Source organism: Magnolia sinica, chromosome 2 (assembly GCF_029962835.1).
Source record: "Magnolia sinica isolate HGM2019 chromosome 2, MsV1, whole genome shotgun sequence".
In the NCBI taxonomy this organism is placed as follows: domain Eukaryota; kingdom Viridiplantae; phylum Streptophyta; class Magnoliopsida; order Magnoliales; family Magnoliaceae; genus Magnolia; species Magnolia sinica.
The window spans coordinates 13,682,206-13,697,481 of record NC_080574.1 but is presented as its reverse complement, the minus strand read 5'-3'; the positions used below and the strand labels follow the sequence as shown (position 1 = coordinate 13,697,481).

Genomic DNA, 15,276 nt, shown 5'->3' with positions numbered 1-15,276 from the left:
TTGTGAGTAATCTACCCTGTCCATCTATTTTGCAAGATCATTTTAGGACATGCTACCAAAAGTCAAGTAGATCCAAAACTCAAGTGGGGCGCCATACGAGAGGAAAGAAAACGGAAAGAATTTCTTACCGTTGAAACCTTCCCGAGCTCTACCTTGATGTTTTTATATATGTCATCCCAACCATTTATAAGTTCATTCCTGCTGAGATGAACTGTCAACATAGAAAACTTTATCGTGATACAAAACTTTTGTAGTCATACGAATGTTTTAATGGTGGTCACTCGATCCCTACTATTTTCTCTTGTGTGGCCTACTTGAGTTTTAAATCTACCTCATTTTTTAGACGCTTACCCTAAAATGATCTTGTAAAACAGATAGATGGAGTGGATTCCTCGCCAATATCAAGGTGGGCTCCACCTCCTTTCCCAGTGTAAGAACTACCTAACTCATGTTTTTAGGGAAAAATCTTGTGGATTTCGCAAATCCTAGTTGAATTGCATAAAGCCCTCCTTAATCCTCTCTATTCCATTCATATGATTTAATATTGGAAACCTATGATGAACTAAACAAGGATGATTCTTCAAATTAAGAGATTTAAAGTTTCATCTCACTTAATACCATCTAATTCCATGCGCCAAACACCCCCTATAGGTCTATCATTTAAGAATTTTTTGAGCCTACAAATTTGTTGAGCCTACAAAAGTTTGGAGGTGGCTGATATTTGTGTTTTCCCTTCATGGAAAGCTGTGTGACCTATTGTATTATGCGGTGGTTCATCTGAGATTTGAATCTCCTTGGAAATAAAATAAATAGACTATATAAATTTAAAACACATACATCAACGTGAGCCTGTGAGCCTTACCGTCATTGATCTTCCGTGGTTTTGCTCAGTGGCTCCAACCTCACATGGGAGTGTCTAACCCACGTATTTTACCTGGATGGTTTTGCTTAGTGGCTCCAACCTCACATGGGGTGTCTAGCTCATGTGTCAGGTACTATGCTTTTGTACGCACCTCACTTTAAGATGCTTTAAATGTGGAAATGGACTTTTGTTGCCGTCCAGCATGCCAGACCTATTTAATAGGCGAACAATTTTAATTAAGGGCCCATTTGGGAAAGTGGATTTGGAACCTCCTACTTCTGGAATCCTTTTGTTATGTTTGCACCTTAGATACACAATTTTTTATAATTCAAAATTAGCTATACAAAATATATTTATGAGGGTTTGAATTTAATTACTAAATCAACTTTAATGTCTCTAATCAGTATACATATATAATGTTTAGCATAATGGTTGTGATAGGTCCATTGAAATATATACTTTGACAGAAAATATTGACATTTCAAGTCACGGATGGGCGACAAGTATAGAATCATATCCGAGGGACTAATCAATGATTTTTAACCATTGATTTACATGGACAATGCTTGGATGGCGCATATTATTCTATTGAAGTAATTATAATGATGCAGTTGATATATAATCTAATTGTTTTGGGAAATCATTAGTGGTTACATGCCCAATATAGTACTTTAGTGACACACATGTTACACGTGCAACTCTTGAAAGTATTTTAAATGTAATCAAAACTTTCACCTTGGATTTTAAACCCTTATTTGGTGGGATTTGAAACCCCTAATTATTTTATAGTACTAAACATAATAGGGAATTCGAAATCCCCCAAATTCAGGGTGTGAAATGACCCCTAAGGACTAGGTAGTGCTCCTATGTATAACAAGACTATAATTTAACTGGATGGTAGGCCACTGCTAGAGATGAGATTGGGTCAAGTGCATGATCGATCAAATAACTTTCAAACCACCTTTCTTACTAAACAAATTTGTAACGGTGGGATGATTTGTGTGAACCCCATCTTTAACCGCTGTCTCTTGCCATTGTATGCATGTGTTGGGTTCATAGTGATGGGCAATATCCAATTCGAGTCTTACATGGAGCTTATCTATGAAAGTGACTTGCCATCTAATAAAATCCTGTCACGTCATGCCAGCGTTGAACTCTATTATAGGCAAGAGCAGTACCCAATCCAAGTCCTACTTTCAAACAAATAATTTTACAATTATTGATTCATCACTAGGGCTGTCAATGGACTGAGCTAGCCCGTTGAGCATTCAGGTTGGACTTGGGCAAGAGTATTAGGCTCGATGGCCCAGCTTGAGCTGAAAATTCAAGCATAGTTTCAATCTGGTTGAGTTTGGACCATGTACGGAAACCTATCAATCCAGCCTGAACTAAACGTTTATTGAACATAAAAATGAATATTTAGTGGCTCATACTTAAATTTAGGAATAAAAGGATAAGATCATCAATAAAGCTGGATTATAGAATCACATCTTCTCTACGATAATAATGAGAACACAAACAGGTGAGATGAATCTAAGGATTCACTCTCAAGTGGAAACAGGGAAATGATATAGTAAGCCAACAATCACCAAAAAGGGTAACTGACAAATGAAGTCATTGTCTAAAAAAAATCAAAATTTCAAGGTAGTTCTTAGAAGATATCACGTGGCATGCTATATTTAGTGGCGTACCACATTATGGTACACCATGACTTTTGTATCATTTCCTGTGAAACCCAGTCCCTATGCCGTACTGTGGTTAGAGCTCTGTACCCTAGATATGTGAGGTCTGCAGGACTACATCCTATAGTATTGTTTGGAGTGAGTAATACTTAGGCTAGGTTGCAACTTGGAATTGGGTGAACCTGAACTTGACTGATTCAACCTGAGTTTGGGTCGGGTTTTTAAGGTCCTTGGATTGGGTTTTGTGGAAACACTAACCTAATTCAAATTGGGTTTTGATTTGGGTTGAGTAAATTTAAGTAGGAAAGGTTATCACGTGAATCATGGGAAAGGTCATTCCACTAAAATCAAAATCTCTTAGATTGAATCTTTAAACACTTGGTTGATAAAGGTTATCACGTGAATCATGGGCAGAAAAATAACTCTCTAACTGTTGATGATGAGGATGATTCTCAGTTACTACTTCTTACCCAATGCGCTGGCAAGAAAAAATTGACAGGTGCATGAGAATGCACGCTGCCACTGTACATGTGTATCAACCCAAACCATCCAAATTGCAGGGTTCATTGTCTATGTCATGAGTCAAGAATCACACTCAACCTTACCCACTAGGATCCAAATCCATGCTTGGATAGTGTTGTCTTCCTTCCTTTCTTCACGGGTAACAATGGGATTAAGGTTGGCTCGCGCGATTAAAGATTTGGGAGGCATACCTTCTTTAGTAGCAAAGTTCTTCTCATTGTCAAACTCACCACTAACTCCCTTCATAGGACGAGTCTAATTAAAGGTTGTTATGGATACCGCCTAATAAGAAACTTCCTGAGTTAATAATTTACTCTGCTTTTCTTTTTTCTTTTCTTTTATTATTAAAAAAAAAAAAAAAAAAACCTTACTCTGACAATCACAGTTGTAGACATAATTTATGTGATGAAAGTTACTTGGGTTTTTATTTTTAGCTTTTCAAATTTTGACTTTTCAGCTTATCTTTAATTTTCATCCTCTCTCCATATAATGAATGGTCCATGTCAAAGGAGGGTCCATATGATGAGCTGTTCACATGAAAGGTGACGCCCACACAATGGATGGTCCACATAAAAGGTATGCTCCACATTATGGATGACCCGCATCAAGATAAGCCCATATAATGGATTGTCCACATCAAAGGTATAGTGTTTCCACAAATCACATGTAATTTTATTTTATTTTTTAATGCACACACACGCATCCCCACACACACTAGTGGAATTTCACCACCTATGGATACTCGACCCCTTGACTGGGTGTTGAAACTCCTAAGAGTCTACCACCAGAGCAAGAGCAAGGATCCAAATCACATGTATTTGGATTGTGTTGGATTGAGTTTGGTTGGGTTGGAACCCGTTGGGTCAAGTTGGGCTCGGGTTAATCCTCAACCCAACAGAACCCAACCCACCTGAGTTGCACCCATATTAGACTTTGGATATGAGTCGTCTTTCAATGATTGACACCGTGATGGGTTCACCGTAGATATGATAGCTTAAAGATCAAAACTGTCACGTTGGAATATTACAAACCTTTGGTTATTGGACTTTGTAACCTTGGAATCATAGAAGGATAAGAATATTTCAAACTGAGATTTTTTAAGGTTCCCCCATCCACGATGTGGCCCATCATATAATCGGTTTTGGTCATTTGGGAAGAACCTGATCCAACGGCTAAATACCCTACGTACCCTTTTCAATACGCCAGATGCATTCCAGCAAACCTCAGGATATGTAGGCAATGCCCGTGCTTCCTCTGGAGATCATGCATTAACAACATTTATGTCATCCTATGTATTGTCATTTCATAGCAATTTTAGATCAATCAATTCAAGGTAAGGCCCACTAGATGAACAGACTGGATTGTGGTCCACCCTTTTGAAGTGTGCCCATCAGTGCTAACCTCATACTATCATTTCTTGCCGGAAAATAGAAAAATAAAAATCAGAAGGGGAGAAATATGGTAGTTGTCACCTATGTTAATGGAGGCAAGTTGGCCAGTGACCCTGCCAGTACCAGTGAATGGCTAGCGGTTGGTGCTATGTGCCTGGCTTTATTTCCATTTTTCTTTTTTTTTTTTCTTAAAGAATTATTCTGCCTCAAGAAGATTTGCCCAACCAACGTGGCTTTTTCTCTCCTTATTTATTTATTTATTTATTTTTTTAATTTTTGACATATCAAGAGTGGGACCTACAGCTTGTACGGTTTAATTTAAGCTAATGTGCGTACTTTTATAATTTATGAGTGCCTGCCCATCAATCATCACTCTTTAAGACTACCTACCAACCATCACACTCCTTTAAGGTATGAGTTCCTGCCTATCAATCATCGCGGCTACGTATCAACCATCACACTATGAGTGCCTGCCTTTCAATCAACACACTCTTTAAGACTATCATCCACCCAAGCATAAGTATAATTCCTCATTTTCAAATTACGGAGATATATGTGGCTATGGTTTTCTGACTGGGCTGTCTGTCATATGGTCGGAATCAGATGTGGTAGTCACATGATGGATGGTCTAGATCCATAACAATGTAATATTATTTGTCACAAACAAAGTGGGGCATCTTTTTTTTTTTCTTTTTTTTTTTTCCTCCTTATCATAGATTGTATGGTTAGGATCACCCAATTGAAATAATGTAATTATTCAAAGGATCATCCAAAATCCAATCAACCCTAGAGTTTATTCTTATGCTTACATTCAATTAATCCATGAAGTTACTCATTGTAACGAACTCCTATTTTGACCAGAATCCCTCTGCAGGAGGGTTTTAAGACTGGGACGAGTCACATCCGACTTGCCCACGTCGACTTAGACGGTCAGACACAATGCAGTTCGAGTCCTGACTCACCCGTGCTGACTCGGGTGAGTCAGGACTCGAGTCAGGCCAAACAAATGGAGTTGGTTCCCCTTAGTATTTTAACCCTCTGCAAAAGTAAATGCCAAATGCTTATGTGTGAACAAATGCAATGACTTATAGACGTGGATTTTACTTTAATTGATAAATGATCAAAGCTATACTTACCTAAAAAAACTGCAGTCCATGAACAAGAAACCATCTCACGTATGTCATCATGTGACCGTGGGATTTTCTAACTATACGCTTGTTAATAATTTCTAAAGAGATTTTTCTTTTTCTTTTTAGCTTAAAGGAGGGGACATTCGCCTATAATATTGATGATATGAGCAGAGGAACAGTTGCTAGCGAAACAGAAGCTCCAAATGAGTTGAGAATACTTAAATAGCAATAGTCATTGATGGGCCATTTGCATGGTAAGTCACTTTATATAGGCTACTTACACCTCAACTAACTAATCTTGGTTTCTACTTATTTAATAAATATGTTAATAAACAACATAGTTATCAGCCAAAAGTAGAAAAGTATGTTTGTTTCTAACACTCTAGAAGAATTTTTCCCTTAAGTTTATTCGATCCAGCCTTAATACCCACCATGCATCATGTGGGCCTAAGCTTTGATGTGGATCATTTATTAGTTAGGCCCACATTCGCCTTGTCTTTAGTATGAATCATCCATATCGTGTGGGGCCTACCTTCAATGTGGACCATTTACTTTGAGAGGCCTGCCTTCAATGTGGACTATCCATCATGTGGGACCTACCTTGGATGTGGGACGTTCATCATGCGGGCCCACCTTTAATGTGGGTCATCCATCATGCAAGGCCCAACTTCAAAGTAGGTCATCCATCAAGTGGGGCCCACCTTGAATGTGGGTTAGTCATCATTAGGGGCTGACCTTCGGTGTGAACTATCCTCATGTAGAGTCTAGCTTGATATGGGTAATCTATCATGTGGGGCCCACTTTTAATACCACGACCCATCATGTGGAGCCCACCTTTTATTTGGACTGTCCATCTTTAATTTGGATCATCGATCACACAGGGCCCACCTTGGATATAGGCTATTTATCATTGTCACCTTTGATGTAGACCGTGCATTATGTGGGGCTTACCTTGATGTTGGCCACCCATCAAGTACGGCCCGCTATCAAAATAAAATTTTCTTATGTGGACCCCACCTTCAATGTTTATTGCCCATCATGTAGAGACCACTTTTGATGTGGACAACCAACCTTGTGGGCCCCACCTTCAGTGTGGGTCGTTGATAATGTGTTGCCTGCCTTGGATGTGGGCCATTCATCATTAAGGGCTGACCTTTGATGAGGACTGCCCATTATTTGTTGCCCACCTTGATGTGGGTCATACATTATGTGGGGGCCACCCTAATGTGGGTCATACATTATGTGGGGTCCACCTTCAATGTTATTGTCCGTTATGTGAGGCCACCTTCCCTATGCACCGCCCCTAATGGGGAGCCCACCTTTAATACAAACCTTCCATTGTGTGGGCCCCACCTTTAATTTGAGTCATCCATCATGCGAGGCCATTTTGGATGTGGGTCATTCATCATTAGGAGCCTACCTTTGATGTGGACAATCCATTATGTGGGCTCATTTTGATGTAGGTCATGCATAATATGGGGCCCACCTTTGATGTGGACCAACCATCCTTTGAGCCTCACCTTTAACTGCCCATCAAATGGAGCTAACCTTCTTTGATACAAACCATCCATCTCAAAGAAAGAGAGAAGTAGAAAAGTTATAATTAGTTGAAAAGCAAGAAAACAAATAAATAATCTTATAAGAATAAGTAAATTTCATCACATAAGCTTACCAAACTAACTTAAATTTAAAATGTAACTTATTAACTTATATAAGTTAAAAAGTTACTTATTGAGTGATATGCAAACAAGTCTTAATTAACCACCCCTGCACTGAAGTAATGACGGTTGAGAGAGTCTTTTTGGTCATTTAGATTGAGTGCCCTCCTTGCCACAGGCCTCTCTGTGCACCTTATCGTATGCCTCTTCCAGACAGTATACAAGCAGCTGGGAATCTATGAACTCTCTCTCCGCAGCTACTGCCAGCCATAGCTTCCCCATGTAACTCACCATCGTCAAAGACAAACTCTACATGACAAATTAAGACAATTGTACAAAGAAAAAAAAAAGTATAAATGTCACTAAAGAATGTATAAATCATTGGCAATAATATTATTGGAGCAACTTTACGGACAAATAAATTGACATGTGGGGCCCACTTTTTTCTTTTCTCAATAACTGTATAGATGATGAAAAAAAAAAAAGAGGATCTTTCCCTTAAGGTTTTTATTTATTTATTTTATTTATTTTTATTTTTTTAACAAAAGGATCTTACCCTTAAGTTGCCTCCACTTTGGTCTATGAATAAAAAAACTGTTACTTTTAAAATTTTCTCTATACGGCCTGTTGGCTTTTGAATGACGGATATATAGTTGGATAGTAATTGCACGGCCACAAAAAAGAAAGAGCTTTGCTCAGCTGGCCTTCCTATGCCAACGAATGCCTCCTTTCTCTTCTTCAAAGTCTACAATAAGTGAGAGAAGGGAGAGGCAAGATTCGAGAGCTTACAGGCAGTGAGGATAATTTCGACTTTATGGACCAGTACCGGATACTGCCTGAAATGCTATATAACCGCATCAGCAACTGGTGGAATGACAAATTTGCCCTCTTCTGGAGTGAATAATCATGGTCTTACTCTACTATTTACAAAGACTCATTTCTTGGGTCCAAAAATGATCCAAATAAAATTGCTTATTGAACACAGACCCTTCAAACCATAAAAATCCAATGGTTATGTTCAGCCCACTGGTAATGACCTTTTGAACAGTTGTGACTGTCGACGTTTCAATGGTTTCAATGGCCTAAAAACAGAAAAATTGGACTCTTGATAGTTTCAACAGTGGTAAGCTACCGACCCACTTTTCACTGTCGTGGGACTCACCTGTGCACCGGATCCGCTTGGATTTTGAGCTCATGTATCCTAAGATAATAAGATGGTGAAAATGACAAACGGTTCAGATTTGTGACAAGCATCAGAAAAGCGAACCCCACCAAAATTAAGAGTTGCATGATAATATATGTCACATCTTTAACTCTTGGAGGGAGACGGTGGCCATGATCATGGGTTCCATGTGTTCTTTGTAAAAAAAATCTGAGCTATCCACCGTTTTCCCTCATATGATTTTAGGGCTTGGGCCTAAAAATGATCCAGATCCAAAGATCAGTTGGGCAACATGGCAGGTAATAGTGCATATTGAATGCAGGCCCTTCAAACCATCAGGGGGCCACAAAAATTTTAAATTAGGAGCAATAACCTGTGGTTACGTACATTCAGCCCACTAAGAATAACATTTTAAATGATTAAAAGTTCATATAATTTCAACAGTTTGATGGCCTAAAAAGAAAAAAGTCCATTGATAGTTTCAATGGTGATAAGCCATGGACCCACGTTTTCCTATAATGGGACCCACCTGTGTATTGGATCCGTTTTGATTTTGAACCTTAAAATGAGATGGTGAAAATGGGGTACAGTTTGGATCTGCCACAAGCATAGCGAATGTGGGCACCACCCAGATTCAAGGGATCATGATAACCACTGACACCTTGGTTTTTCACGTTTCACTGCGACTCAGATTAATGCCTAACGGACAACACAACACGAAACGTCGGTACTTTGTACAGGTGGTGAAGCTTTGTGGGCCCACTACGATGTATGTGTTTTATCTAGGCTGTCCTTCCATTTTTCCGTATCATTTTATGGCATAAGCCCTTAATGAGGCAGATTCAAAGCTCAATTGGACCACACCACAAGAAGCAATGGGGACAATGACCAAAATGTTGCAGTTGCAAATCTCAAGTGGACCACACCACAAGAAGGAAGCAATGGGGGCAATGATGCTCACTATTGAAACCTTCCTAGGGCCCACCATGATGTTTACCTGTTGATATGGTCACAGAGACCTGGATGAAGGGAAAACACAAATATCGACTTGATCCAAAACTTCTGTGGACCCAGGAAGTTTTAAAAAATAAGTGTTTAATCTCCACTATTTCCTATGTTGTGGTCCACGTGATCTTTGTATATCAGCCTCATTTTTGGGCTCTTGCCCTAAAATGATCTTAAAAGTTGGATGGATGGTGTGGATAAAACACATACATCATGATAGGGCTCACGGAGCTCTTCCATGTATACATAATATCAATAATGGTGTTGTGTTCTTCACAAAGCCATCGAATATATCTTATTGACTCCTCATGTCAGTCATACTACGCGGTTTCCATGATTGTGGGGGCTCACGGTAATGTTTGAGAGAAATTTACTCCGCTTATAAGTTTGGCCACCTGATTTTACCAGGTGGAATTAAAGATAAGGTAGATCAAGTGCTCAAGTGGGCCACACTAGTGAGCGGGTTGGATATGTCACTAGCATCATGAAAGTGGGTTCCACCAAAGTTAAGGGTTGCATGGTAACGTCACATATCTAATTCTGTCGTCAGATTTCCCTAGGAGATGGTCACTATGATTGTAGAGCTCATGATAACGTCACATATCTAACTCTGCGTCAGATTTCCCTGAGAGATGGTCACTGTGATTGAAGGGCTTACTGTGTTCTCTGTGAAAAGTTTTAGTTATCCACGATTTTCCTCCCTTAAAAATAAAAAAAAATAAAAATAAAAAAAAACAAAAAACCAGTAATGGTATATTTCATTCTGAACACAAACTTACAATTTCATAGCTAAGATTGGCCATATGATTATAGCTAAGATGGGCCTGAGCTAAAAAAGTTATTAATATCATAGCTAAGATGGGCCATATGATTATAGGTAACAATGCATATTGAATACAGGTCCTTCAAACCATCGCAGAGCTATAGAAATTTTAGATCAAGTTTAAATTATTCAGTGGTTAAGTTCAACCCACCTTTTGAGCAGTTGGGAACATTGTTTCAACAGTTTGGATAGCTTACAAATATTTTTAAAAAATGGATCATTAATAGTGTCAATGGTGGTAAGCCACTACCCACTTTTTTCCTATCATGGGACCCATCTATGCATGTGATCTGCCTAGATTTTGGCTCACGCCTTAAAATGAGATAGCAGAAATAGTGTACGACAAGCATTACGAAAGTAGCTCCACGCAGCTTTGTAGTTTCTTTAAAGTACCTTAAGAAAAGAATTTTGCTTTAGAAATGAGGTTTATGTTTTAAAAAATGAGATGAGTAATTTGTCGATATAAAAATACTTTGGTAAAACAGTATATATGCATGACTGACGGGGAGCCGCTTTGAGGCTAATGGTGAAAACAATAGGTGGTTTTGGAGAAATATTTTTAAAATATCAGTTTTTCAGTCCATGCACCAAATTAAGCATATGAGACTCGTGGAAAAAATCCAACACACAAATATAAAAATCCTAACATTTTTTCATCCCCTGAATAAAGTTTTTGCCTTTGATCGAGTGGAATGACAGAGCCTGTTTCATGTAGCCAGCCCGGGTTAATTGGATAAAGCTTAATTGTAACCATGAGGCAAAATCAGCCGTGTAAGTAAAACTAGGTAGGCCCACATCATCGCAGCTAGTTCCATTACTTTGGATTTATAACTTGGTAGGCCCTAGCATTAATGGTCATTACATACTACTTTAGATATGTGGTGATTGTGGTGTTTAGGGTTGTTTAATTCCGTAAAAAGTGGTTCGGACGTTATTGCTCCGTCCATGAAGCCTACCGACCAATGTAGGTAGGTAGAGCTTAAAATTTAATCCCAAGGTGTGTGTAGATATTCCATACTTTGTTGGGGCCATGGGGGAAGTGATTGAACTGAAGTGACAATTCACGTGTACCAACCTGGCACTCATGTGACAGATCCAGGTCACTCATCGGTGAGGCCACCATGAAGGTGGGCCAGACGTCCGTATCTGAACCGTAAAAAGTGGTTCGGCCTTTGTATGGCTCAGATATGAGACATTGTCATTCACTTTTTATCTAGCTGCAAGTTTTTCTCATACAAGTGGCGCATTTGGTGAGTAGACCAGACGGACATTTGGGACAGAGCATGTTGATATGATCCGCACCTGATGACTGAACTGGATCCTTCATACGTATGCCATATTGGCACAATTTCTCCTTAGCATACGAATGGATCTTTTTATGAAGAAAGCATAATGAAATTTTAACACTGTTTACTGAAATCTAAATTACCTGTGGGGCCCCCGCTACCGTGAAGTAGAAACTCTTCACTGGATGATCTGCCATCCCTGCTTTCTCAATGGGGCCCACCAAAGACGAAATTGCGGTGGTTGTGTTCTTCAGGGTCGAATGAATGTATCGAGAAGCTGTCTGCACCATCACAGCATGCAATTACACCCAACGGTACGTAAAATAACTCTACAGATGAACGTTAGGAAAAGCTAATAACCAAAAGCTCTTGAATGCTCGTATTTTGTTCCGTGAGTTGGTTGTATCCAAACATGTAGAATGAATGCTAAAACAAGTTTAGATTTTGGAATGTGGACAGCTAAAAACAAACCTCTGGGCCAAGGATGGTCCTTAACATTTGAACCAGTCTACCAGTGAGATAAACGGCTAGAGAGTGCCTCTTCCTCTTGATGGTTTTCTTAGCTTTGATGAGGAATGCTAAGGGATTTTCTTTCTCAGCATTGCTGCAGGAAGGGATTGCTATCTGAAGAAAGGTGAAATGATTTCCCCACGTCTTCTTTTTGAGCATCTCCTTCACGCTGTGATACCCATTTATCATCCTTGTGTTCAACAACACTAATGCCGTCATACGTTGGCTACTCCATATCCGGCCCATCCTTTGCTGATACAACTGTATTGCATAGAATATGATCCCAACCATTACATCGTTCACAGTCTGTTGAAAAAGCAATCGATAATCAACATCCATTTATAACACTCATCATCTTTGTCATCTTATCGGCTATGTTGTGATAATGATCACCAGCAGGTCCTGGCCATCCCACCAACTGAATTGCCTAGGGAGATCATCATCTTAAGGTGGGCCACATCATTGAGGTCGATGAATAGCACGTGTCTGACTCAACACGCACGTGTGATCAAACTAATCAATGGGGTGGCCACATTTTCATGGTACATAAACTTCATTTTATTGAAGTGGTTCAAGTTTCGGTGTGTCCCTTCAGGACGCGGATTGCCTCCTACCCCCGCCTCTCTCCAGCTGGGAACGGGTAGGAGCACTGAGTCTCCACCGTAATGTATGGATCTTATCCACACCGTCCATACATTTTTTTCCTATTATATTAGGGCATACAACCAAAAATGAGGGAGATACAAGGCTCAAGTGGACTACACAATGGGGATTAAACTCTTACCATTGAAAACTTCTTGGTGGCGACAGAAGTTTTTGATGGAGCTGATATTCGTGTTTTATCTTCATCCGTGTCTATGTAACTTTATGAATAGTTTGGATGGAAAATAAACATCACGGTGGCTCCTAGAAAATTTTCAACGGTGAGAATCATTATCACTGCTGCTTCCTGTGGTGTGGTCCACTTAAGCATTGGATTTGCCTTATTTTTTGGAATATGCTAAAATGATACGAAAAAAAATGGATGGAAGGTGTGGATAAGATCCATACATCACGATGGCCACTCAAAGCTCCTGCCTGACGGTCGGGGGTAGGACGCAATCCCGTCCGTCCCTTCATCCCGATGTGCCACACCTGATGAATGGATTGGATGACACAGAGAACACGGAGGACCCACATTCCACCTGGATGTTTCTATGGTGGGTATCTTGTTGCAATTGGCTGTTGTTCTCTTTGGTGTGGCCCACCTGAGTTATGGATCAGGATGGGTTTTGGGATTAAGTTAAAAGAAACTTACTCCGGCAATCTTGGACTTAATTTGGCGGATACGATCGAGGCAGAAGGTGACGGTTGAGATGGTGACTGGCTCCAGCTCTACTTGAGGTGTCCCTGATCGGATCGCCGTCCAATCATCTTCCAACACCGTGCTGTGCAGCACGCTCTGGACAAAATCAGGAGTAGTGTACCAACAACCAGCGGCAATGTTGAATAATTTCTTGGATGCTACGGCCATCCAATGAGATCTCAAAGATGCGGCCGTCTTAGCTGAGTAAGCAGGGAATGTTAGAGGAAGGGAGGGATCATCAGCTCTCTTAAGGCAAGAAAACAAAGCACCCATTAGAGAGAATCCATCTCCAAGTGCATGGTGCAACTTGAACACTACAGTCCCAGCAGCATCGCTTGTCGGGTACTTGATTATGTGGATTTCCCACAATGGACGGTTCTCGGGGAGCTGATCCAATGCTATCTTTGATAAGTACCCCTGTAAGTAGTCATCGTAAGTAGCTGGTGGTAATCCAGTTGGAAAATGTGGGACCTTTACATGGTCTTCAAGCCTGACATCGACTCTCTTCCAACGTTGCGCACCCTTATCGTCATTAACGAGTGTTGATGAGAAGCGGGGGTTGATTGGTAGGAACAGGTCCCTGAGTAATGTGGTTGCCTTTGAATCTTCGATTGGAATCTCCAATTCGAAGACACCAATAATACTGAGGGAGAGTATTGAGCTGTGGATGTATTCTGAGGTTGGGCTTGCAGGAAGGAGTCGTGAATGATCTTCTAATACCACATCTGTTGATTGATTGGAAGCCATGTTCGCCTTTCTCATCTTCTTTCTTTCGTTGTTTCTTTGTTTCTTTTTTGAGTTTGCTCAAGGGCTTAATTTCTTATGTTCCCTTCTTGCAGCTATTTAAGCATAAAGTGAGGGACACGTGCATGGAATTTCAAGAAATTTAGTAGGAATTTGATAATGCTAAGCTAAGAAGATGGCCAAACTTGAACGACAATCAACGGCTGAAACTTGTTCGTGACATCGTTACATGTATTTATCTTGTGCTGATTGTGACACAAGCTTTCAAAAAGTCCTGTGGGACCGCACGTAATGCGGATGTCCTTTCATGTCAGTTCAACGGCGGGAAAAGGATTAGGTGTTAGCCGGGTAACACCGACATGGCATTATTTCATTGCACGAGGGGCACGGATGAGGTGTTACTGGTAACTCAAACTGGACTCGGTTTGAGCTCGGATTGGAAGAAGCTTACTCGGTTCGGACCGACTCACCCATTCAGTTTGGCTCGAGTATATCAAGTCAAGTTAGCTGGATCGGGTCGTCCCATGCCCACCTCCACCCGGGCCGCATTCTATCTTCATCATGTTCACTCCCAGAGAGGCCAATAAGGTGGCCAACAGCCTAGCCCGATGGGGTAGTTTGAATTAGTCTCACAGGGTTTTCCGCACTGCAGCCGACCTCCCTCAGATCATGCGAGGTGAACTGGTTCTAGATAGGACTGGTTTAGGCGCAGTGCACATGTCTAGATCTTAGTTTCCCCTGTTCTATTTTCCTTTTCATATGATAGGGGGCCCGGGGGGCCTCCGGAATAGTCCTGGTCATTTTTGTTCAAGCTTCCCAAGCCTTTTTTCGCCTCGGGTCTCCTGTGCTCTGTGTAAAGTTCTTTTCTCATTGTAATATCCCAGGATCTTTTGAAAAAAAAAAAAAAACAGCTAATCTGCTATCACAGGGAGGGGATGGCAGCGGATTAGATGAGACTCCGTTTATGTGCCATCCAACCTACTGATAAGGTCAATCAGAACTAGATGAACGGAAATACAAAGATTAGGTTTATCCAATACTTCTGTGTACTAAAAAAAGCTTTTAGTGGCCAATCACCACTCTTTCTATTTATGTGTCCACTGGAGATTTGAATCTACTTTGGATAAGATCCTTAAATGATTTGAAAAAAAATGGA

General features: G+C 40.3%; 1 protein-coding gene across 2 annotated transcripts; it reads right to left on the bottom strand.

Annotated features, from left to right (window-relative positions):
* Positions 1–7,180: 7,180 nt before the first annotated feature.
* Positions 7,181–14,220, bottom strand: LOC131226649 (wax ester synthase/diacylglycerol acyltransferase 5-like). 2 transcript variants are annotated; one of them, XM_058222257.1, is made up of 4 exons: positions 13,329–14,220; positions 11,993–12,337; positions 11,665–11,802; positions 7,181–7,554 (listed from the first exon to the last, which is right to left on the bottom strand). In XM_058222257.1, the coding sequence occupies exons 1-4, from the start codon at positions 14,136–14,138 to the stop codon at positions 7,393–7,395; spliced, it is 1,455 nt and encodes a 484-aa protein (XP_058078240.1). In that variant the 5' UTR covers positions 14,139–14,220; the 3' UTR covers positions 7,181–7,392. The 2 variants fall into 2 exon arrangements, with proteins under 2 accessions (XP_058078240.1, XP_058078247.1); XM_058222264.1 differs by having other exon boundaries at positions 11,993–12,292.
* Between the last annotated feature and the right edge of the window lie 1,056 nt (positions 14,221–15,276).